The 25,104-nt window shown below is 38.4% G+C and overlaps 1 protein-coding gene and 1 long non-coding RNA gene across 2 annotated transcripts; both read left to right on the plus strand.

The window, feature by feature from the left end:
- The first annotated feature begins 11,656 nt into the window (after window positions 1–11,656).
- On the plus strand, window positions 11,657–13,316 carry LOC138902711 (uncharacterized). Its single transcript, XM_070190603.1, has 2 exons — window positions 11,657–12,143; window positions 13,147–13,316. Exons 1-2 carry the CDS (start codon window positions 11,657–11,659, stop codon window positions 13,314–13,316), a joined length of 657 nt encoding a protein of 218 aa, XP_070046704.1.
- A 4,676-nt stretch (window positions 13,317–17,992) lies between these two features.
- Window positions 17,993–22,054, plus strand: LOC104116775 (uncharacterized). The gene is made up of 4 exons (XR_690918.4): window positions 17,993–18,379; window positions 19,355–19,395; window positions 20,559–20,946; window positions 21,072–22,054. It is a non-coding gene; the product is annotated as an uncharacterized lncRNA (long non-coding RNA).
- The last annotated feature ends 3,050 nt before the right edge of the window (window positions 22,055–25,104 follow it).

Here is a 25,104-nt window from a genome sequence, read left to right on the forward strand (position 1 = left end):
ACGAAAAAATCTCTAAAAAACCTTCATAACTCAAGATTGTATAGCAAATCCACAGAAATTGAGCACCCAATTGTCCTTTTCACATCTCAAGAAAACTCTTCTCGTCACATTCAAACCATCTAAACACATCCCGTAGTCACATCCTGCTAATCATATAGCCATCCACCCACTCACCGAGCCACCAGTCCCACTCATAGGGACACCACTGGACATAGAAGTTCAAAAGCACATACTCACACAACTGAAATCACCGTACCTAAGCTGCGGTCAAAACCCGGCATTAAGTCCTCTAGACTGGCCCATCACCAAAACATAAAAAACACATCTCGCACTTCATCCATGGAACTACGAGCCATCGATGCATAGATGATACTGAGCGCTCAAATGCGCATATGAGTGAGTGGAAGGAATTCAAAGAGATACCCTTCAAGCTGAATCAATGCCGCACGATAAGGAAATAAAGATGGAAAGTTTATCCTAAATGCCATGTAGCCTCTCGAAGATAGGTATGGACGTCATCATACCGATCCGCAAGACTCTACTAGATACTTGCTCATGACTTGTAGAACCTATGAACCTAGAGCTCTAATACTAGCTTGTCACGAACCAAAATCTAACTAGTCGTGATGGCACCTAACCCAACCTGCTAGGTAAGCCAATTAACAATAAATCAATTCCAATGAAATTTGACGAAACAATAATGATGAAATAACCAAACTTTTATACAAAATTCCAAGGACTGGTAGTACAAATCATGAGCTTCTAAGATTTAGAATTTACAAAGCTGGTATGAAATAAAATACATCATCTTAAAAACTGTGATTTTTCCCAAAAACTTTCAACAACAGGTAAGATGTTTCATTATCAAATGACATGAGGAAAGTACATCTCTATGCCTACATGTCAATGTGTATGTGAAGTCATGAATGACGCAATACCGTACAACATGAGAAAAATGCATCTCTATGCATGTATATCAAGTGTGCATGTTGATTGCAATGCAACATAATGATAAAACCATATGCATAGTCTCAGAGTATCAATTCACTCAGTCCTCCCCGTCACTCAATCCTCCTAATCACTCAGTCCTCATAGTCACTCAGTCCTCACAGTCACTCAGTCCTCCCAATCACTCGACACTCGCTCTCGGCACTCGCGCTCGGCACTCGCACTTCGCACTCAGTAGGTACCTGTGCTCATTGCTGGTATGTCAAACTCCGAAGGGGCAGATCCTGCCCAAGCGCTAATATAAGTGAATCATGGCATGAATCAATAAAGCATGTTGCGGTATGCAACCCGATCCCATAAACATCCTTACAATCAGGCCATCGACCTCACTCAGTCATCAATCTCTCCAATCTTTCGGCCTCACAAATCTCATGCCAATCGGCCCAAATAATGATCATATGATGTGAGACAAATGATAACAGTGACTGAGATATGATATGCAATGAATGAGTATGTAATACAACAGAAATGACCTCAGTGGGTCCCAACAGGATAAGCATATAGCCTAAACATGGTTACTAACATGGATCACAAGTCAATTACTCTAGCACGTAGAAATTTCATGGATAAAGACAAAATTAAGTAACTACACAGTACCACAGAATCAACTGAGTCATAATTCACACGGTGCATGCTAACACGCCCGTCACCTAGCATGTGCGTCACCTCAACACCAAACACATAACACGTATATTCGGGGTTCATATCCTCAGCACCAAGTTTAGAAGTGTTACTTACCTCGAACAAGCCAAATCCAATATCGAGCAAGCCAAACGATACTCCAAAAATGCCATCCCGCATGTACCAACCTCCGAACGGCTCGAAACTAGCCAAAAGTAACTCAAGAATATCAAATAATGCCAAAGAAAACAATCCCAATCGATAAAGGTGGAATCTTCAATCAAAAGTCCAAAGTCAACCAAAAGGTCAAACCCGGGCCCGCACCTCGGAACCCAATAAAACTTATAAAATCCGATAACTCATTCAATTATGAGTCCAACCATACTAGTTTTACTCAAATCCGACTCCGAATCGATGTTCAAAACTCGAAAATTCACTTTATGAAATTTTGGACAAAACCCCCTAATTGTTCTTTTGAAATCATCAACCAAATGCCAAAAACGAGGATAGATTCGTGAAATATAATCAAAACCAAGAACAAAACACTCACCCCAATTGATATGGTGAAAATTGCCTCAAAAAGCACCCAAATCCGAGCTCCCCAACCTAAAATATGACCAAATAAACAAACCCTCGATATTATATGCTTCTGCCTAGATGTTCTGCCTTGTTTCTTATGTCAAAAGATCCTGAAACTCTCTTTTGATGCCTTCTATGGATTTCTCATAAAATTCCAGTCAAGTTAGGATTTTGAATCACTTTATTTGACCTTATAATGAAGGAGATATGTTGGTTTCAATATTTGAAAATAGTGCAGATTTTTAAATACGAATGCAGTGGCAATTTCGTAATTAATATAAAATATCTAGCAACCCAATTCTTAGTAAAATGACCATAAATTTCTCATACGATGTCGAAACTTGATGATTCCAGTTGCTATGGTTCCAAAATTTTGATATGGATCTAATGCTTCAATCAAAATAGAAATTGAAGTTCAATTTCTTAATGTGGTACCATTTATGCTTGAAGAAACGACGCCGAAACAAAAAAAATGAGCGCAACACAACCCAAACCTATCCGAAACTCACCCAAGCCCCTAGGGACCCCGTACGAACATACCAACACGTCCCATAATATAACACGGACTTACTCGAGGCCTCAAATCACGCATAACAATATCAAAATCACGAATCGCACCTTAAATCGAACTTAATGAACTTTGAATATTTTAACTTTCAAAAATCGTGCCAAATCTTATCAAATCAACTCGGAATGGACTCAAATTTTACACACAAGTCCCAAATTACATAACGAAACTATTCCAATTTCCGGAACCACAATCCGAACCCGATATCATCAAAGTCAACTCCCTGTTAAACTTATGAATATTCCAAACTTTTAAATTTCCAACTTTCGCCAATTAGTGCCGAAACCTTCTAGAAATATCCAAATAAAATTCCGGGCATACGCTCAAGTCCAAAATCACTACCATCAAAACTCCGATCTGGGGTCAAATACTCAAAAGTCAAACTTGGTCAACTCTTCCAACTTAAAGCTTCAAACATAAAATTCATTCTTCCAAATAAATTCTGAAACACTTGAAAATCAAACAGACGATTCACACAAGTTATGTTATATCATATAAAGCTACTCAAGACTTCAAATAGTTGAACGAAATACAATTGCTCTAAATGACCGATCGGGTCGTTAGAGAAATTTAATACAAACTACCCCAAGAATTGGTGTCACAAGTCATAAGCAACTAAGAACAGAAATACAACGTTGATATGAGAAAGTATACCATCTATTTCAATATACATAAACAGAAATACAAGATCCTAGGCTACCATAATTAAATGGCAGCTATCAACTGAAACTCTGATATATCTGCAATACTCGATCTCAAATTCTACAACAACTCAGCTCTAAAATCTGCACACAAGATGCAAAAGTATAATATGAGTACAAGTGATATCATGTTCTTAAAAAGTATCAAGACCAATCTTAACGAAATAATGATGGGGTTTTAGTCAAAAGATACTCACTTTACATAACATGTGCAGTTCATAAGCATACACAATAACAGAAAAATACCCAAGAAATAGCGGATATCAATAATAAGGTGCACAGTCAAAGACGAAGATGTTAAGTATGCTTTTTTGGGGTAAATAACAAGGTCAAAAATATATATAAATGCACCAAATTCGCATGTAAAGGATATATACAACAAATAGCATTAATTCGAATGCTTCTACATGAGTCTAGAATATCTATGCGTGATAAAGACGCAAACCTTACACCAATCTGACATCCTCCAAATGTCCAATTGTTAACAAGTCCCATACATATGTAAAATGCATGAATATGCATGTATAGATAATATGCATGAATACTCCTATATGAGTTTAGAATACCTATGCATGATAAAGATAAGAACTTTACAACAATCGGCACTCCCGGTGGCTTGATACCCCCAGTGTCGAACCGCGTGTATGCCACCAAAAGAGAAACATTGGAGGGAGACGCTAGGGAGATGTATCCTTATCCACACGTAAAACAGAAACGTGACCAGCACGCCCAACGTATGGGCAAATCGCGTGCCATGATCATCTCAACTTGCATGGACAATTTACGTGTCATATTTATCTCAACTCATACAGATAACTCACATGCCACAACTCACTCAATATAGAATTACCGTATGCATGAATGTATGCAAATAAGCAAGAGATAATAGTATCTATATGATGCATATGAACAAAAGAGATAAACATACAAGGGTATATGTATATATACAATGTATAACTATAAATATAACATGTAATCTAACATACGAATAGCTGTCATGTCCAGATAAAGTATAAAAATCCTAGTTATGATCTCTAACATGAATAAGAAAGCTCAAGTAGTCATACGAATAAAAGAATATGTTACAAGAGAACATGAATCAAACAAGGCATGAAGAATCCTAAAATCTACCCCCAAACATGGTATAACCTTGGCGCGTGCATATATGCTTGTCACCTTGCATATACGTCACTCCCAAACACGTAGTATTTAGCTGTAATGACCCGGTCAGTCGTTTTGTATATTTGAGCCATGTTTCCCCATTTGATGTTTCCGTATGCTTGTTTGTTATTTTGGGAGTTGCGGGGATAGTTGGTTTTGTCCCGGGGAAGGTTTGGAGTGAATTGGAATACTTAGTTCCTTTGTTGGAAGCTTAAGTTGTAAGAGTTGACCTAAGTTTTACTTTTATGTAAATGACCCGAATTGGTGATTTGATGGTTCTAATAGGTTCTATGGTAATTTTGGACTTAGGCGTATGTTCGGATATGGATTTGGAGGTTCCTAGGATATTTTGGCTCTTTTTGCCGAAAGTTAGAAATTTAAAGGTTTGGAGAGTTCCTACGTTTGATCAGAAGTTGACTTTGATGATATTGGGTTCGGATTATTATTACGAAAGTTGGGATAGGTTTATTTTGTCATTACTTATGTGCAAAGTTTGGTTGTAATCCGGATTGGTTAAGCTTGAATAGATGCTTGGTTTGAAGTTGGAAGTTTTTGATCTTAAGAGAAGTTCAACTTGTGTTTTGACCTTTAATTCATTGACGTTATGTTATCATATGTTTTTGGAGGCTTTATATAAGTCGGAGTAGTATTTATGGACTTGTTGAAGCAATTGGACGAGATCCCGGGTTGCTAGGGTTTTGAACTACCCGGAGCATTATTGGTATTGCAGAATTTTGCTGGTGTCAGGTCCTTCATAGCATTTGCGGGCTCTACATCACGTTCGCAGAGAGTTATTTTGGTGTTGGGCAGGTGTTTTCTTCGTGTTCGCGAAGGGGAGATGAGAGCTGGAGTTTTGGTCTTCACGTTCGCGAAGGTTTGGCCGCATTCACGTAGGGAGGCAGAATTTGTGCATCGTGTTAACGAGGAAGGTTCCGCGAATGCAATGGGTATTTTTGGGTTAGAAGAAGTTGTACTTTGCAAATACGAGGCACGTGCCACGTTACCGAAGGGTACCTTTGTGCAGTGCTTTTAAGTGATGAATTTTGGGATTTTAGCCATTCTTTCGTATTTTTGAACCCTAGACTTGGGAGAAGCGATTTTGGCTTGGAGATTCTTATACAAGACTTTGGGGTAAGTAATTTCTACTCAATTTTGGTATTATTTCAAGAATTTACATGGATTTCTACACCTAAAAACATAAAATTTTGAGGAAAATTTGGGGGTTTTCCCTATAACTTAAGAGAGTGAAAATTGAGAATTTGAAGGTTGATTTAGACGTGGTTCTGGAAAATAATCACATATTTGGACTCGTGGTGTTATGAGTAGTCGGGATCTACCCCTTGACTCGAGTTTTGACCTTGTGGGATTGGGTTGACTTTTGTAGACTTTTTGGGAATTGAATAAAGATTGAAGTTTTATTATTTGTAATTGATTCCTATAGCTTTGTTTGATGCTATTGAGCTATTTTTGGCTAGATTCGAGGCGTTTGGAGGATGTTTTGCGAGGGAAGGCATTTTTGGAGTATTGATTTGGCTTGTTTGAGGTAAGTATCTTGCCTAGCCTTGGTTTGAGGTACTAGTTGCTTGAATTGTTGATGATGTCTACATGCCGAGGGTGATGCACATGCAGGGGGATGGGCATATGTGCGTGCACCAGATTTTATCCATGTTCAAGGTAGTCCTTAGGTTGTGTTATGCCTTGTATTGGATGCTATTCTTCTTTTTATCGTGCTTCATATGTCTGTACCCCTTCATGAGCTTCTTGATTCACGCTAGAGATCATGTGTAGGTTAGTTTCCTGTTCAAACATAATAATTGCTATTTTGTGGCATATCCGCCTAATTTGAGCTGTGGTAGCACACTTCACACATGCATACACCTTAAAATGTTACTTTTTATCAGTCCATGAGTATGTGATTTGATATCCATTGTTTGTATACATGTATTCCGATATATTCTTTCTGTGTAATATGGACTGTTGCATCCTATTTTGCACAAGTCAAAATAACATATAACTTATAGTACTCTACAAGATATTTAGAGTTTAGAGTCGCCACCTAGTATTAAAGGTACACTAGGACACCTATACTACACTATGAATGTACACTTTGATTGTGATCTGTGAAACCATTGAGATTCTAGGTAAGAATTTAAATTATCTCTAGTGGAAGATGTTAGACATCCCTCAAGATCCACAAGATATGGTTCCGAGGACTTAATTAAATAAATGAGGAAAGGTTCACAAGAATGATATTTATTCACAGTAAAGCATGAAACTTGAAATAAAATATGTAATTGAGTATGCACAAGAAAGTAGAGAAAATATGTGAGAAAGGTGGAAGCTTTGAGGAAGATATACATTTAATTAATAAAGAATAAAAGGTTATATTTTGACAAATAAAATTATTTTGATGGGGGTTTGAATCAAAAGTAAGCTTATGAGAGTTGACTTATGATTAACAACTTTAAAATAGAATATGTGAAAGAATATTTGTTTGAAGTAGTCTTGAAAAGAATTATAAAAGAATTTTTAACAAGTGCATGGCCAATAAAGAACCGGTCAAGAAATATAGACAAGCACAATGAATTATATTCACATAACTTTGATGGATATACAATGTGGTAAAATATTATGGACTTTGAGAGAATTTCACACAAAGACAACTAATTGTGCAAAATTATATGTAAGCTAATCACGTTAAGTGTTATTCATAAAAAAGGTCAGTTATCATGGATTTGTACAAGCATGTATTTATTTAAAGTGAGGTGGTTAAAATAAGTAATTTATAAATAAAGTGACCTGAAAGTACAACTAAGTATAATAGCACACATGTGAGAAAATATACAATTATTTGATTAGAAAAGAATGTTATGCTTATGTAGTGAAAAGCTTGTTTAATTAATTAAGTTCGTTTCAATCCTAGTCAATTAAGCACGCTACAAAAGCGTATCCAATAATCTATTTATAGATGCAAGCTACACACTTATTTCACACACATATTGAATATTTATTATTTAACTAGATGCATTTTGTCCTAAGTGTTGTCATATGTAAATAAACATCAAACAAGCATAAATAAATATTATATATGACATCTATCCACGATTCTACTATACTTGTATTTTTAGTACATCCGACAACGGGCACGAAGCGGGGTTTTGACGGAAATTTGTCTTTGATTTTCTCCGGTGTCGTATTTTGAAAGCGACTCAGTGTGATAATACCTCACAAGATAACAGAAGTAAAATTATTACTGAAATAATATAAAAATAAAAATGATTTAAATATGACATAGTTTGAAATGATTTTTGTTTGAAAATGTTTATAGAATTTTTTTTTTGAAAATGTTTTTTGGAAATTGTCTTTGAAATTGTTTTTGAAAATTATTTTTACTAAAAATGGTTTGAAAATGTTTTTGGAGAATAGTTTAAAAATATTATAGGAGGTTAATGTGACGACTCGATAGGTCATTTTGAGTTCGTGTTCTGAGACCTCTATTAGCTCAATTTGATATTTCTTGATTTGCGTGCATAGTCCGTGTTGCTTTTCAAAAAGCTTTTATGTGAAATTCGGAAGAAAATGAAATTTTTGACTAAGAATGAGGCTAGAGTTGACTACGGTCAACATTTTGGGTAAACGACCACAGATCAGTATTTTGACGATCCCAATAGGTGCGTATGATATTTTTGGACTTGTATGCATGTTTTGTTGGGGTCCGGGGTGACCCAAACGCGTTTCGGTGCGTTATGTGCGAAATTGTGAAAATTGAGTTTAAGTTGATTTTTTTTGAGTTTTGAAGATCAATTCTTGTTATTTGATATTAGTTTGATAATTTGAGGAAGCAAGCATAATTGTATAATGTTATTACATTTGTGTGCATGTTCGGTTTGGAGCCCGAGGGGCTCGAGTAAGTTTCAGGTGTGTATTAGATGAGGTTAGTTGGCTTAAGGATTGCTGGTGCAAAACTACTGGTGTCTCAGGTCTCCATCTGGCTCGCATTTGTGAGAGCGCTTTTGTGGTTCACTGGCTGCATTTGCGATAAGGGACTGGTGGATTGGTGTTTCGCATTTGCGAACATTAGATCGCATTTGCGGACTCTGGGAGTTTGCATTTGTAACCTTTGAGTCGCTTTTGCGACTAGGGGCTAGACAGGCAACTTTGCAAATGCGAAGCTTAGCTCGCATTTGTGGTCAGTGGGCAGATCGCATTTGAGAGGTTTTTGTCGCATTTGCGACGTTGCGTGGTGTGATGCATTGATCGCAATTGCGATCCGTGTGTCACATTTGCGGGCATCGCATTTGCAAATAAATGTTCGCAAATGCAATGCCTGCAGCGGGGTAAAAGGAGAAAAATCGGGACTTAGATCATCTTACACCATTTCTCAACTCCAAACAGTCTAGAGGCGATTTTTGAAGAACTTTTTCTTCCCAAATTCATTGGTAAACAACTCTAATACATTTTCTATCAATTCCCCATTGTATTTCATGAGTGTTTAACATCAAATCTTTGAATTCCATGGTAAAAATTAGGAATTTTGGGTAGAAATTAGGATGTTTTGTAAAATTGATATTTAGACCTCAAATTGAGGTCGTATTTCGAAACAAATCACATAACCAGGCTCGGATTAAATAGATAATTGGATTTTGGTCAGAATCTCAAATTTTCGACCAAACGAGCCCGAAGTTAACTTTTGTTGACTTTTTAAAAAATGATTGAAATTGAAACTTTTTCATTTGTGGGTAGTTTCTAAAGCTTATTTTTGAATTGTTTGGTCGATAATTGGCTAGATTTGATTGGTTTGGAGGCTTGTTCAAAGGGCAGGGCCGTGGTGGATTGATTTGGTTGCGGAGTGAGGTAAGTGTCATGGTTAACTTTGACTTGAGGGAATTAGGATTAGTTGGTCTATTTGCTACGTGTATTATGTGTGGGGACGATGTATATGTAGGGTGACGAGTATATATATATGTTGTCATGGGTTAAAGCATGCAGGAGGAATTTGTTTTATTCGTATCTTGTGGTTACACTTGCTATGCCTTCCATGTTTTAATTAACCTGTTTATTCGTTAAATTGTTAGTTTCTGTTTAAATTGCTTACTTTAAAGTTGTGGTAGTAGTGAAAGTTGAAATTGATCATTTTTGGCACCACGGTTGAAGTGAATTGTTTCTCACCTTGCTTAACACTTTAGGATGTTACTGTTACTAGGTGAGAAAAGGGTGAAAAGCACGAAGGGTGTTGTCGTGCCATATATGTATATTATTGTCATTGATTGAGTGATTGTGAGGATTAAAGCAGGAAAGGTGATACCGTGCACATGATTGCTTCATTACTATTTATCTTTACTATTTATCATCATCATATGAGGATGAGAGTAAAAGCACGCAGGATGATGCCCTGTCATTTCATTCATTATATTACATGATGAGGATGAGAGTAAAAGCACGAAGGGTAATGCCGTGCTATTGCATTTATGATATTATATGGTGATGATGAAAGTAAAAGCACGAAGGGTGATGCCATGCCATTGTTGATTTCGTTGCGTTATTTGACTATCAGATTGGTGATTTGATCGGTTACATCATTATTTATTTCGGAGAAAGGCTACCTGGTGATTTGTGTACTTGTCGTTCATATCTTACTTCCCATTTTACATGTCCCCTCCCTGTTATTATTTTAAATGCTCTACTTGTTATTTCTGTTGCTTTATGTATATATCTACGCAGGATTTTAGTAGGTGTCTTGTCATAGCCTCGTCACTACCTCGTCGGGGTTAGGCTCGACACTTACGGAGTACATTGGGTCGGTTGTACTCATACTACACTTTCGCACTTTTTGTGCAGATTCTGGAGTTGATCCCAGTGGCGTTTAGTGGAGTTGCTGCTCGAATCACATATGCATTTGGATACTTGAGGTAGACCCGCATGACGATCGCAGCCCTTGAAGTCCCCTTCTATTCTATCTTTACTGTTTATTCTATTTCGAACAGTTGTAATTCCTTCAGACATTTGTTGTAGTACTATTTAGTATGCTCATGTACTTGTGACACCAGATTCCGGGTTTTGGCTCGTCAATGTTGGAGTTATTATATTTACTTTGGAATTTTACAACTTTAATTCTTATCAAACTGCTTTCAATTGTTTAACAATGATTAATTGGGTACTAATATTGGCTTACCTAGCAAGTGGACGTTAGAAGCCATTACGATCCCGTGGTTGGAAATTTTGGGTCGTGACAAGTTGGTATCAGAGCACTATATTGCCTAGGTCTCACGAGTCATGAGCAAGCTTAGTAGAGTCTGGAGGATCGGTACGGAGACGTCTGTACTTATCTTCTAGAGGCTATAGGGCTTTAGGAAAATTTCACTTCTTTCTTTCTCTATCGCGCAACTTTATCTTATCACTGAAGTTTGAACTATTCTATTCTTGTTCTCTCTCAGATGGTGAAGACACACAGTATCCATGGCGGGTCAGGGGCCAGATCCCCAGGTTGCAGCCACTGCCAGAGGTAGAGGTCGGGGTCGAGGTCGAGCAAGAGGCATACGCAGGGCAGAGCTCAGCCTAGAGCATGTGCAGCAACACCTATTGCAGAGCCTTAGTTCGAGCAGGAGGAGGAAGTCCCTGTTCAGACTATGCCAGTTGGACCAGCTCAGGCCCTAGAGGGGTTTATCGCTAGCCCAGTACTTCAGGACACTCTAGTCCATCTGGTGGGTCTTATGGAGAGTGTGGCCCAGGCCAGTGCATTTCCTGTAGCACTAGCTTTCTCTCAAGCTAAGGGAGGAGCCCAAACTCCTGCTACTCACACACTGGAGTAGATGGATCCCATATATCAGACTCAATGATCCCAACAATTGGAGTAGTTCAGTCTGTCATTGCTACTCAGCCCATGGAGAGGCCCGTGGTGTCTTCTGAGGGGTAGAAGAGATTTGACAAGTTCACTAAGTTATTTCCTATTCGCTTTGATGGCACACCTTCTGAGGATCCACATGATTTTATTGACCGTTTCCACGAGGTGTTGTGCAACATGGGTATAGTGGAGTCCAATAAAGTTGACTTCGCGGTATTTCAGATACATGGCTCCACCAAGAGATGGTGGGAGGATTATGTTCGAGGCAGACCAGCGGGATCACCTCCACTCACTTGGGATCAGTTCTCACAGCAAATTTTGGAGAAGTTCATTCATTTTTCTCTAAGAGAGGAGTACCGCAAACAGTTTGAGCGCCTCCCGCAGGGTAGCATGATTGTTACCCAGTATGAGACTAGATTTGTGGACTTAGCTCGCCATGCAGTTGTTTTACCCCCTACTGAGAGGGAGAGAGTAAGGAGATTCATTGATGACCTTACTTTTGGTATCTGGCTACAGATGCCCAAGGGGAATAAGGATGATATTTCTTTCCAGCAGGTTGTAGAGATTTCTAGACGGAACGAGAGGGTTTGTGGTCAGGGTAGGGAGGCGGTATCTAAGAAGAGGCCTCGTCATTTTGGTGGTTTCAATGGTGCCTCGTCTGGAGGTAGGGGTTCATTCGGTAGAGGCCATCCGTCCAGGCCGATTTAGTCAGCGCATCAAGTATCTCACGGTGATTCTGGTAGTCATTGTTCTTATGGGTCTCATCTTTAGCAGCTAGCCTACAGTGCACATTCAGCTCTAGTTAATGCACATCTGATTCAGAGTTATCAGGGTGGTTATTCAGGCCGACAAGGTCAATTTTAGGGTCAACTGTCACAACAGCTGAGGACTTATTATATTTGTGGAGATCTGAGGCACGTCGCGAGGTTTTTCCGTCGATCAAAGAGCAGCATACCATAATAGGGTACTCGTTCCATGGTTCCGGCACCGATTGCTCCACCTCCCACTCAACCAGCTAGAGGCGGGGGTCAGGTAGCCCGTGGTGGTAGTCAGGCCATTAAAGGTGGAGGCAAACCAGGGAGAGGCTGTCCAAGAGGTGGAGGTCAGAGTGGTGGGGCTCAGCCCCGTTTTTATGCATTTCAAGCTAGACCTGTGGTATAGTCATCTGATGCGGTCATTGCAGATATTATTCCTGTTTGCCATAGAGATATATTCGTTTTATTTTATCCGGGCTCTACTTATTCCTATGTGTCATCCTATTTTGCTTCATATCTGGATGTGTTATGTGATTCTTTGAGTGCTTCTGTTTATGTGTCTACACCTTTGGGAGATTCTATTATGGTAGACTGTGTTTATTTTTCGTGTGTAGTCTCTATCGGGAGTTATGAGATGAGAGCAGATCTTCTTTTAACTCATCATGGTGGACTTTGATGTTATCTTGGGTATGGACTAGTTGTCACCATATCATGCTATCTTGGAGTGTCACGCCAAGACTATGACCTTAGCCATACTGGGGTTACCTCGATTGGAGTGGAGAGAGACTCCTGATTATTCCACTAGTAGGGTCATTTCTTATGTGAAGGCTCTGCTTATGGTCGAGAAGGGATGTCTAGCATAGTTGGCTTATATCCATGATCCTAGTGCGGAGGTTCCTTCCATGGATTCAGTATCAGTTGTGTGCAAGTTTCCAGAGGTGTTTCCTTCAGATTTGTCTGGGATGCTTCCCGACTGGGATATCGATTTCTGTATTGACTTGGTTCTGGGCACTCAGTCCATTTCTACTGCACCATACCGTATATCCCCAATTGAGTTGAAAGAATTGAAGGAGCAGTTGTAGGATTTTCTTGATAAGGGATTCATTGGACCTAGTGTCTCGCCTTGAGGTGCACCGATGTTGTTTGTAAAGAAGAAGGATGGAACGTGAGCATGTGTATAGATTATTAGCAGTTGAATAAGGTCACTATCAAGAACAAGTATCCGTTGCCAATGATTGATGACTTATTTGATCAGCTTATGGGTGTCAAGCTGCTTTCGAAGATTGACTTCAGATCTAGCTACCATCAGTTAAAGATTAGGGCAGCAGATGTCCCTAAGACAGCCTTATAGACTCGATATGGTCACTATGAGTTCCTAGTGATGTCATTTGGCTTGACTAATGCTCTAGCAGCCTTTATGCATTTGATGAACCGGGTGTTCAAGCCCTATTTTGATTTTTTTATGATCGTCTTCATTGATGATATTTTTGTTTACTCTCGCAGTCGAGCAGGAGGATGAGCAATATCTGCGGATCGTACTTCAAATTCTGAGGGGTCGTTAGTTATATGCCAAGTTTTCAAAGTGTGAGTTCTGGTTGGACTCAATTGCCTTTTTAGGCCATGTTGTATCTTCTTAGGGCATTAAAGTGGATCATAAGAAGTTTGAGGCAGTTTAGAACTGGCCTAGACCTACTTCAACCACAGAGATTCGGCGCTCCTTGGGTTTGGCGGGTTATTATCGTCGGTTCGTGGAGGTGTTTTCTTCTATCTTAACCCCATTGACCAAGTTGACCCAAAAGGGTGCTCTTTTAAGATGGTCCGACGAGTGTGAGTTGAGCTTTCAGAAGCTCAAGACTACATTGACTACAACTCCAGTGGTTGTGTTGCCTATAGGTTCAGGATCTTATGCCTTGTATTGTTATGCATCACGTATTGGGATTGGTGCGGTATTGATGAAGGATGGTAGGGTGATTTCCTATGCATCTTGGAAGTTGAAGGTTCATGAGAAAAATTACCCTGTTCATTACTTAGAGTTGACAACCATTGTTCACGCGCTGAAGATTTGGAGGCACTATCTGTACGATGTTCATTGTGAGGTCTATACCGATCATCAGAGTCTCCAACACCTGTTTAAGTAGAAATACATTAATTTGCGACATCAGAGATGGTTAGAGTTACTGAAAGACTATGATATCACCATATTATATCATCCATGGAAGGCCAATCTAGTGGCAAATGCATTGAGTAGAAAGGCTGAGAGCACGGGCAGTTAGGTAGATTTATCGATTATAGAGAGGCCACTAGCCATGAATGTTCAAGCTTTGTCCAATCAATTTGTGAAATTGGATTTTCGAAGCCCATCCGTATTCTTGCTTGTGTTGTCGCACTCGCTAGTTTGATGATCCTCACTTGTTGATGTTGAAGGATGCAGCGCAGCAAGGTGGTGCTAAAGAGGTTGTGATTGGAGATGATGGTGTTATGCGGCTTCAATGCCGGATTTGTGTTCTAAATATTGATGGGTTGAGAGACTTGATCCTTGAAGAGGCTCACAGTTCATGCTATTCCATTCACCCAGGTGTCACGATGATGTACCGTGACTTGAAACAACACTATTGGTGGTGAAGAATGAAGAAAGGCAATGTTGCTTATGTATCTCGGTGTTTGAATTGTCAACAGGTGAAGTATGAGCATCAAAAATCGGATGGTTGGACACAAAGATTGGAGATACAGGAGTGGAAGTGGGAGCGCATCACTATGGATTTTGTGGTAGGCTTACCACGGACCTTGAAGAAGTATGATGCAATCTGGGTTATTGTGAACCGGTTGACTAAGTCCGCACACTTCATTCCAGTGGCAACTTCCTATTCTTAAGAGCGCTTGGCTTAGATTTACATCCATGAGATTATCCACCTGCACGGTGTGCCTATTTCCAATATTTCTGACTAAGGCATGTAGTTCACATTGCATTTTTTGAGAGCCGTGCAGCGTGAGTTGGGCACGAGGGTCAAGTTGAGCACATATTTCATCCTCAGGGACGGACGGTCCGAGCGCACTATTCAAATCTTGGAGGACATGTTACGTGCTTGAGTTATGGATTTCAGAGGTTCATGGGTTCAGTTTATACCTCTAGCAGAGTTTGCCTACAACATCAGTTACCAGTCGAGTATTAAGATGGTGCCATATGGGGCCTTATATGGGAGGAGATGTCGTTCGCCGATTGGTTGGTTTGATCCTGGAGAGGCTAGGTTGTTGGGCACTAATTTAGTCTGTGATTCTATGGAGAAGGTTAAAGTAATTCAGGAGCGACTTCGCACTGCCCGGTCCAGATAGAAGAGTTATGCGGATCGGAAGGTTCGAGATGTGGCATATATGGTGGGTGAGAAGGTTCTCCTTCGAGTATCGCTTATGAATGGCATGATGCAGTTTGAAAAGAAAGACAAGTTGAGCCCGAGGTTTATTGGGCCATTTGAGATCTTAGATAGAGTTGGGGAGGTTGCTTATAGGCTTGCATTACCTCCTAGCTTAGCAGGGGTACATCCGGTAATTCACGTGTCCATGCTTAGGAAGTACCATGGAGACATCTCACAAGTTTTGGACTTCAGCACGGTGCAACTTGATAAAAATTTAGACTATGAGGAGGAGCCGGTGGCTATTCTAGCCCGGCATGTTCGAAAGTTGAGATCTACGAGTTTTCCTTTTGTGAAAGTGCAATGGAGAGGTCATCCAATCAAGGCAGCTACGTGGGAGTCCGAATACGATATGCGAAGTAGATAACCCCACCTTTTTACCAGTCCAGGTACTTTTCTATGTCCGTTCGAGGACGAACATTTATTTTATAGGTGGAGAATATGACGACCTAATAGGCCGTTTTGAGTGCTACCCTCTATTTTCATGTTTCTAGATTTTTATTAGCTCCATTTGATGTTTCTTGATGTCCTTGTCGCTTTTCGAAAAGCTTTTATGGGAAATTTTGAAGAAAATGAAAGTTTTGACTAAGAATGAGGCTAGAGTTGACCACACTCAATATTTTGTGTAATAGACCACAGATCGGTATTTTGACGATCCTAGATGTTTTTGGACTTGTATGCATGTTTGGTGGGGGTATGGGGTGACTTGAATGCGTTTCGGCGCATTATCTACGAAATTATGAAAATTAAGTTTAAGTTGAAAATTCTTGAGCACATTTGTTGACCATGTTCGGCACTTTAGCTCAGGCGGGATTGATCCCCATTGCACTAGCTACATCTCAGGCTGGGGGAGGAGCTCAAACTCCCGCAACCCATACTCTAGAGTAGTGGGTTCATATTGATCAGGTTCCGGGTATCATTCCGGCACAACCCATTATTCCAGCACAACCCGTTATTCCGGTTCAGCCTGAGGTCATGCCAGAGGCATCTGAGGAGGAGTAGAGGAGACTTGAGAGGTTCAAGCAGTATGATCCTCCTACTTTCAGTGGCACAGTTACTGAGGATGCACAGGGTTTCCTAAATAAGTGCCACCGTATTCTCCGCACCATGGGTATTGTGGATGTGAGGGAGTTGCCTTTACTTCATTTTAGATGTCAGGGGAAGCATACAGGTGGTGGCAGGCTTACGAGGAGGGTAGGCCAGCTGATGCGGCCCCACTCACTTGGACTCAATTTTCAGATATGTTTTTGAGGGAGTTTGTTCCCCAGACCCTCCGGGGATGCATGGCGCACATAGTTTGGGAAGCTGCGTCATAGGACTATGACAGTGTCAGAGTATGCCATCAGATTTGTCCTAATATGCACCTGCTTTGGTTTCTACAGTTAGAGAGCAAGTCCGCAGGTTTATCGAGGGGCTTAGTTATGGTCTTAGATTCAGCATGGCTCGAGAGTTGGAGACGGATGCTCTGTTTTAGCAGGTTGTGGGGATCGCTCGGAGGATGGAGCATATGTGGGGCTAAGACTGGGAGGATAGGGAGTCCAAGATGCCTCGAGATTCTGGAAGATATAGTGGTGCCTGCGCTCCAGTTTCAGCCCGTCATGGTAGAGGTTATGTGAGTTTACCAGTTTATTCAGCACTTCCAGCTACTCGTAGTGCTCCGGTTATTCGGAGGTCTCAGGTCGCCCATTATGCACAATCACTTTCTAATGCACCTCCTGCATATGGCATCTTTAGCTGTCAATCTAGCCGACCAGGTCAGGTTTAGTTTCAGCAGCCACGCCCACAAAGGGCTTGTTTCGAGTGTGGTGATACTAGGCATATGGTTGTCGCGCCCCGTTTTCTCGCGAAAGCAGGTTTCGACGTGTGACAACTCTTTTAAATGGGTATTAAAAGAGAAGAGTTGTCACCTAACGATTTTAAGGTGCGTTAGGGAACTTATTTGCAAATAACTAGGTTTGACTAGTCTACGTCACCAATGATCGGGTAAGGGATCAAATTACCTCGAAGGGAAGGTGTTAGGCACTCTTCGAGGTCCATAACGGTGGGTCCCGACCGATGTTTATGCTATGTGGATTATTGAATTATAATTAAGCTAAGTGATCAATTAAGTGAAAAAAAGATGTGGAAGTTGAAGGCTCTATATAAACAAGTGCAAAGAAAACAAAATAAGAATTGAACTTTATAAATAATCGGTACAAGTCTTAGAGGTTACAGGGATACAACTGCGCTGGTCTATATTTGATGACTAAGTGTGAATAACAAGCATATAAAGGGAAGGGGGGGCCTAAGTTTTTTTTGCCTAAAGGATCACCCCGTACAACATAAATAATACTTCGCAACTCCCATAAGGGTCGTTTGGTATGAGGGATAAGTAAAAATAGTGCTGGGATAAAACTTTAATACTACCTTATACCTTGTTTGGTTACCAAACTTGGGATAAGTTATCCCGGGATTAAAATTAATACCGGGATAACTTATACCTCATAGGAGGTGGGATAATTAATACTAGGATTATAATCCTAGGACAAAATAGTGAAATTCACAAAAATAGCCCTAAGGTCCTCAAACCCTTTTTCTACATTAATTTTCCCATTCTTTACCCAACATTGGTAAAGCAACGCCGCTACAAATTTCTCTGCTCTTGGAGAAGATTTCTTCTCTTCTTTAGTTGCAGAAGCTATGTTGTAGTGATTGAAGAACAACTTTGACATTATCTTCCATTTTGCTTTTCTCACAAGGTTAAAACTTCTATCAAAACCTATTTCTCTTATTCTTTCTTGTTATCATTTAAAAGTTCTCTGTTGCATAATTTGGGTACAGTCCTCTTCTCTACCAAAATAGTAAAAATCTGAACGCTTTTATGAATGCTACGTAATTGTTTTGCTGAATTTTATTTAGCAAATAATTGAGAAAAATCATAGCCTTTCAAGCTCAATATGTAGTGCCGAAAGAGCTGAAATATATGAAAGAGTACTAGCTATATGTGAAAGAGCTGCAATATGTGAAAATCTCAGTTGTGGATTGTCCACTGCCATTTATTAGCCCTTCTCTCTTATGTTGACGATGAAATCTTAGTTTAGCCTCTTTCCAAATATTCGTTGGGTTCATTTGTTTCTCTTTATGTGCTTGAAAATTATAAACTTTTGCTCATAAATTCCTTTTTCTAATTGAAATTTTTTGTATATTAATTCTTTTCATTTTTATTATGGCAAAATTAGGTTTTCTTATGGATCATCAACTATTGTCTGATATTGAATGCATTATTATCCTTGAGGAGATATTGTGCCAATAATTTCTTGTTATGTTTGTATTTCTTTTCATGACTATTTATGGTCATTCTATAAGAAGACAACATAGAAATAGGCATGTGATTAGGTACCATATGAGTGTTCGAATTCCTAAAATTATGTCTCATTTGAATTGTATCATACATGACAGTGATATTGCATGTATTGATAAGTTAAGAATGGATGAAAATTCCTTTCACACTTTAGTTCTCTTAACTAAGGAAATTGGAGGTTTGACTGATAGTAAAAATATGTCAAGTAGTGAAAAGTTAGCAATGTTCTTAAATATCTTGGTTCATCATGAGAAGAATAGATCGATTAAGGTTGACTATGTTAGATCGGGTTGGAGCATAAGTTAAGCTTTCAATAAATGCTTGAGAGCTGTTCTCAAACTAACTCCATTGTTACTTGTTAATCCCAAACCAGTGCTTGAAGACGAGATTGAAGATCGATGGAGATGGTTTAAGGTATGTGAAATTTCTTTTGAGCTATTTATGTAAAACTAAAAAAATATAATCATACGAAAAGAAATTAATAGTTTGAAATAATCTATAATTGATTTTATAGGGATGTCTAGGTGCACTGGATGATACTTACATTCAAATTAGAGTTTCATCCGAGTTCAAACCAAGATATAGAACATGAAAGGGAGAAATATCAACTAATGTACTGGGAGTTTGTGATAGAAATCTTAATTTTACTTATGTATTACCTGGTTGGGAAGGATCTACTGCCGATGGTCGTGTATTACGAGATGCTATAGTTCAAACGAACGGTTTGAAAATCCCTGAGGGTATGCCATACATATGCTTATACACTCAAGTTATATCACAAAAAGAATGCTACATAAAAGTAACTAAATTTTATGTTTATATTAAAGGAAATTATTATTTATGCGATGGAGGATATACAAATGGAAACAATTTTCTTTCACCTTACAGAGGGTATAGATATTAGTTAAGGGATTGGCAAGGTGACAATCCGCCACCTCGATGTCGAGAAGAGCTTTTCAATATAAAGTATTCTAGGGCTCGTAATGTTATCGAAAGAGCATTTGGTCTCTTGAAAGGGTATTGGGGAATTCTTAGAAGCTCTTCGTGGTACTCAGTTAAGGTTCATAACAGGATCATTAGTGCTTGTTGTTTGATGCACAACTTTATTCGTAGAGAGATGGAAGTGGATCCCTTAGACATTGATATGGAAGAACAAGTGGAGTATCAACATGACAACATTAATGTTGTTGAATCATCTGAGGAGTGGACCACATGGAGGGATGAGTTGGCTCAATCAATGTGAAATGCAAGTCTAAACAATTGATCGTTTCAAAACGTTCCATGCTTGTATTATATTTTGTGGTGTTTGGGTATATTTCTCTTTAGTTTTTTGTATGATTGTAAGGTGTATCAACTTTCAGTTTTTTTTTATTATAAGAAATAGTTACTTACTTTAATTTTTGTGAAGATTACTTATGTTTAGTTAGCGTTTCTTTTGTGATAGTTTTATACTTCCTATTTAATCTTTTTTTATGTGTAAAGTATATGAATTTTTATTTTTGTGATGCTAAGTAATATTGGAGATACTTATACTTCTTGTGGTGGTAACTAATACTTATGATGATTTATTTCACAAGATTATACAGATAAAATGAATAGACAGGCAGAAAATTCAAAGCTATTGTCAAAAAGATCAAGAAAATCAACACCTTCTTCTCGAAGGATCTGGACTCCAGCAGAAGAAAGTGCTCTTTTAGATGGTTTAAAAAAAGTGTGTGCTGATGGTTGGCGAGCCGATAATGGAACCTTTAGGCCAGGATACTTGATGGAATTAGAGCACTATTTTCATGAACGTCATCCTAGTAGTCAATTGAAAGGTGAACCACATGTTAATAATAAAGTAAAAGCATGGAAGAAATGTTATTCAAGCATAAGTTTATTAAAGAGTCGAAGTGGTCTGGGATTTCAATATAGTGATGGAACCATAATTGTTGATGATCCAAAACATTGCGATGAATTTTTAAGGTAATTTATACTTTGCTTAAGTTATTAGAATATTGTTACTTCATATAAGAATTTTCCTGAGTTCGCATCATAGTTTATAATTGACGCATATGTCATTACTTTGTTTCTTTCCTTATTTTTTCTAGATTGATCCAAAACAAAAAAGCATGAATACTAAGAAATGACCAATGTTTGAGGATTGGGAGGAACATTTTGGCTAGGATAGAGCGTCGGGAGAGTTCGCAGAAGGGCCGCTAGATGCTGCTGAGGATATTCTAAGGAGTCAAGCTTCAGGACTTTCTAATGACATGAGCTTAGGATGGCCTATTGTTGTTGATGAAGAAGAAGAAGATGATGCTGGTGATGGACCTAATATAGCTACTGGAGAAGCTAAAAATGCTTATGCTGGACCTAGTTTTATTGGAGAATCTGAAAAGGAAGATGCTAGAGCATCTGAACATTAATGTGCTGGAGCATCTGAAAATGAACATGCAGGATTCCAACAAAATCATAAACAAGGTGAGCATTCTAATAGGTCCTCTTCTAATTTCAATGAAAAAGAGAAAAGCAAGAAAAGAAAAAGGGTTGTGGAGGATTCTAGTGAGGCATTTCTTAATAGGATGACGGAAGTTATGAAAAACTTTATTGAAAGTCAAGATAAAAGAATGGGTGCCTTGATTGATAAGATTAGGGATCGTGACCGATCCGATATTCCTGGTGAAATTTATTCCATTCTTGAATCTCCCGCATTTAAGTTGTGCTCTGTACAAGAACATATCAAAGCTACAATAATTCTCTGTGAAGATGTCATATGGGTGAACTTTAACGCCAAACAATGATGTTCATGATTGTCAATGGTAAACTTTGAAGTATAGTAAAGTTGTGTATATGTGGTGGAACTAGTTTGATAGTTTTTGCTCGACTAACAACTTTAAAGTTAAACTGTAGTGCTATTTTTGATACCTCGGGTTATGTCCATACTCTTTTGTTTATGACTGGTGGGCACGAGGATGCTATATTTTTTGTGTAACTAATGTCTATTAAATAGCTTAAATCTAGTGTAAATGTTAAGTGCATATGTAATTATATTACTACTATGACAATTCTTCAATTTCTCTTTTTAGCTTAACTATGTTTTTGATGCCTCTAAATTCTATAGTTTTGGTTATGTCTTTCTGGCCAATTAGTGGATCTTGGTTTGAACCTCTGATGTGGAGTTTTTTTTTTAAAATCGCAATACATTCCGTGAAAATTGAGAAGACCAAGAAATCAATAGTATTATACATGGCAATTAGCTATCTTACATCTGAAGAAAACAGGAAAACAAATATTGTAAGTAAATATGATAATATTGAGACCAATTAATTTAACAAGAGTTATATCATTTCTTGGGGTGAATACTTTGCACAACAACCTCAATCTCTTCCTTGACTCTTTCAAATACATTTGGTCATTTAACTTCATCAACTGGGGTGCTTTCATCAATGTCATCACTAGTTCCGTGAGTTTCCTTATGACACTGAGGTTTTTTGTCGTGGTGAATCATAGCCTCAGTCTCTTCCTTTGCTCGATCTATCAAATTTGGTGCTTTTACATCTTTTGCGCCAACAGTAGATCTTGGGGCTTTATTGCCTCTGATGTGGAGTTGATTGTGTGTAAGATCCGGTGAAAGTGAAGATCATAGCATATGCAATTTATTATATAATGTTTGATGTTTTAAGTGGTATAATTCAAGTTGTTGAACTGAGATTTTTTGTATGGGCACAACTCTTGTTGCCAGGAATAGTAGAGCAATATTTCTTCAAATTTGGTTCTGCAATAGGGATTAAAGTTAGGAAGAAGATTTAGAAGAAGAAATCAGCAGATATATTTCAAAGAATTGAAAACTAGAGCCTCAAAACATTATTTAATACTTGTTGATGTAAGAATTGAAAATTGACGTATGTCAATTAGATAAAAGAGCAAGAAGATGGAGGCTAAATAAGATGGAGGTTATTTTTATAAATAAACAACTTCTTCTTAGAAATTATGCAATGCATGTCATTTTTAATATAACATACCAAATAGTGGATAATAAATAATACCAGGATAACTAATCCCAGCATAACTAATCCTAACATAACTTATCCTAGCATAACTTATCCCAGCATAACTTGTCTTCAAACCAAACGACCCCTTAGGGTAGGAGTTGCTCATATTATTCAGCGGGCACAAACTATCATCTCCTGCTACCCAATTAAATGGTTAAAGTTGTTTACCTAAAGCTCTCTAATTCAATTATAAACCGTGTCCTATGCGTGCATTACCCGTCCCATACCTAGGGTCCAGTAGGCTTTGGACCTACTATTTGGGTGGTTCTAGACTTTACTTAGGGTGCTCAAAATGATAAAACTAGGTGCACATTCAAAACAAGTAGGACTGCACATAATAGCAATGAGAGGTTCATGTTAGCCTCCACACATAGAAACAAAGGCACGCGAATAGATTTCAGGTTATGCAGTAGATAGTTTCAGAATTAAGACGTATTAGAGTCGTTAAGTCCTATAGACATAGCTTTTATATGATCCCAGTTCAAGACGTCCTACAGGCATTGCGGCTGTTTCAGATTATCGAATTGGTAGATTACATGTATTAATTTAGACATGATTTCTGAGTTGTTTGTGTCGTAGGGGTAGTGAAAGCTATTAGAAAACTCAGAATTATTCGTGTTTGATCCTATGGACATTCTTTTAAGCGAGTAACAGTACCCTATAGGCAGGATTTCTAATAGTTAGCATTTGAACTCAATTTTATCATACTTATTCTATAGGCATATTATCTAGGTGGCAGTGTAAGAAAATAATAGAAGTAATCGATCAATTAAAGCCTTATAGACATGGTATCCAGATAAGCGAAGACATGTATTAGTGCGATCCTATATGCATGCTATCTAGTAATCATATTGCAATTACACTACTAAGCAAATAATTATTGACATTTGATTCCTATAAGCATGCTATCTAATAGCACATAGAAGTAGACATATGAACATGTAGAGAACTTAAACTATTACAAACATGCTTTTGATGATGTACGGGTATTAGACAAGGTTAAGTAGGTGAAGTGTTCAAGTTCCTATAAGCATGATTTCTATTAGTGTCTAGAAATAGAGCATGTAGAACAAAGTAGCAAACAAAGCATGTAGACCCTATAGGCATGCTCTCTACCCATTTATATGAAAATTAAAGGATACTGATTCCCCCCATTCCACTAACTTTCCAACTGTTTTGTTGACAAATTATTACAGGCCGAAAATAATGAACATAAGTATAAATATTACACGCAGAACAGCTGCAGGCCCAAATAAAAATAACCCAGTACTGCCTGGGCCTTCAACAGGCTCACTTTCACACGAATAACAGACCTGGATCCAAATGCATCTCAAACAGGAGAGTGTGTCCATTTGCACAGCCCAGGGCTACACATGAACTCATACCAAGCCCAGCAATTACATATTGACCACTTAACCATATAAGTTAACGAACCACACATAGCAATCAATTGAACAACCCTGAAGTAATACCTCCTAGGGATATGATTACATGACATTCAGCAGGATTCACATAAAGCATATTGGCACTTGCATTTTAGAAGCTAGGGTGACAGGATTGGTCAAACAAGGGCTTGACCATGAAACTGGGAGAACCGAACTTAGTTTCCACATGGTGAGTTTGACATGAAAAGCTAACAACATAGGTTCACAACAAGTGAAAGAGTATAACATGTGCAACATTAGAAGAGTTGGGGAGGCATTCACTTAGGTTAACAGGGTAAGCACACATACATGCTTAGTCTTCCAGAACTACAAGTTTAGAGTAAAGCATGAGCCAGAATTAGCCTAAAAGGGATTTTAAAACTAGGAATCTAAGACATGAAGGTCTAATAGAGTCATAGTCAGAGAATGACAATTACACATAGTAAACAAGCAAGTAGGCATGGTCTATAACTGTCAATAAGAATCCTAATCATGCTGAGTATAACCTAAAGATTCCCAAGTCCAAAGACATCATGGTAGGAAGATATGTCAATCTTAAGATCAAATAGAATATACAGACTTCAGAACTTAAGCCAGTCGACTATGCATAATAACAATAACTAAGTGTATTAGGATTTAACTAGAAACCTAGGCAACACTAAAAA

Source organism: Nicotiana tomentosiformis, chromosome 12 (genome assembly GCF_000390325.3).
Source record: "Nicotiana tomentosiformis chromosome 12, ASM39032v3, whole genome shotgun sequence".
In the NCBI taxonomy this organism is placed as follows: Eukaryota; Viridiplantae; Streptophyta; class Magnoliopsida; order Solanales; family Solanaceae; genus Nicotiana; species Nicotiana tomentosiformis.

What these genes read in the sequence shown, in the direction of transcription:
- LOC138902711 (XM_070190603.1), top strand. Translation starts at nt 11,657, where the DNA reads ATGGGTATAGTGGAGTCCAATAAAGTTGACTTCGCGGTATTTCAGATA. An exon ending in CAATGGTGCCTCGTCTGGAG is followed by an intron (nt 12,144 to 13,146) that starts GTAGGGGTTCAT and finishes CCATGGATTCAG; the next exon opens with TATCAGTTGTGTGCAAGTTT.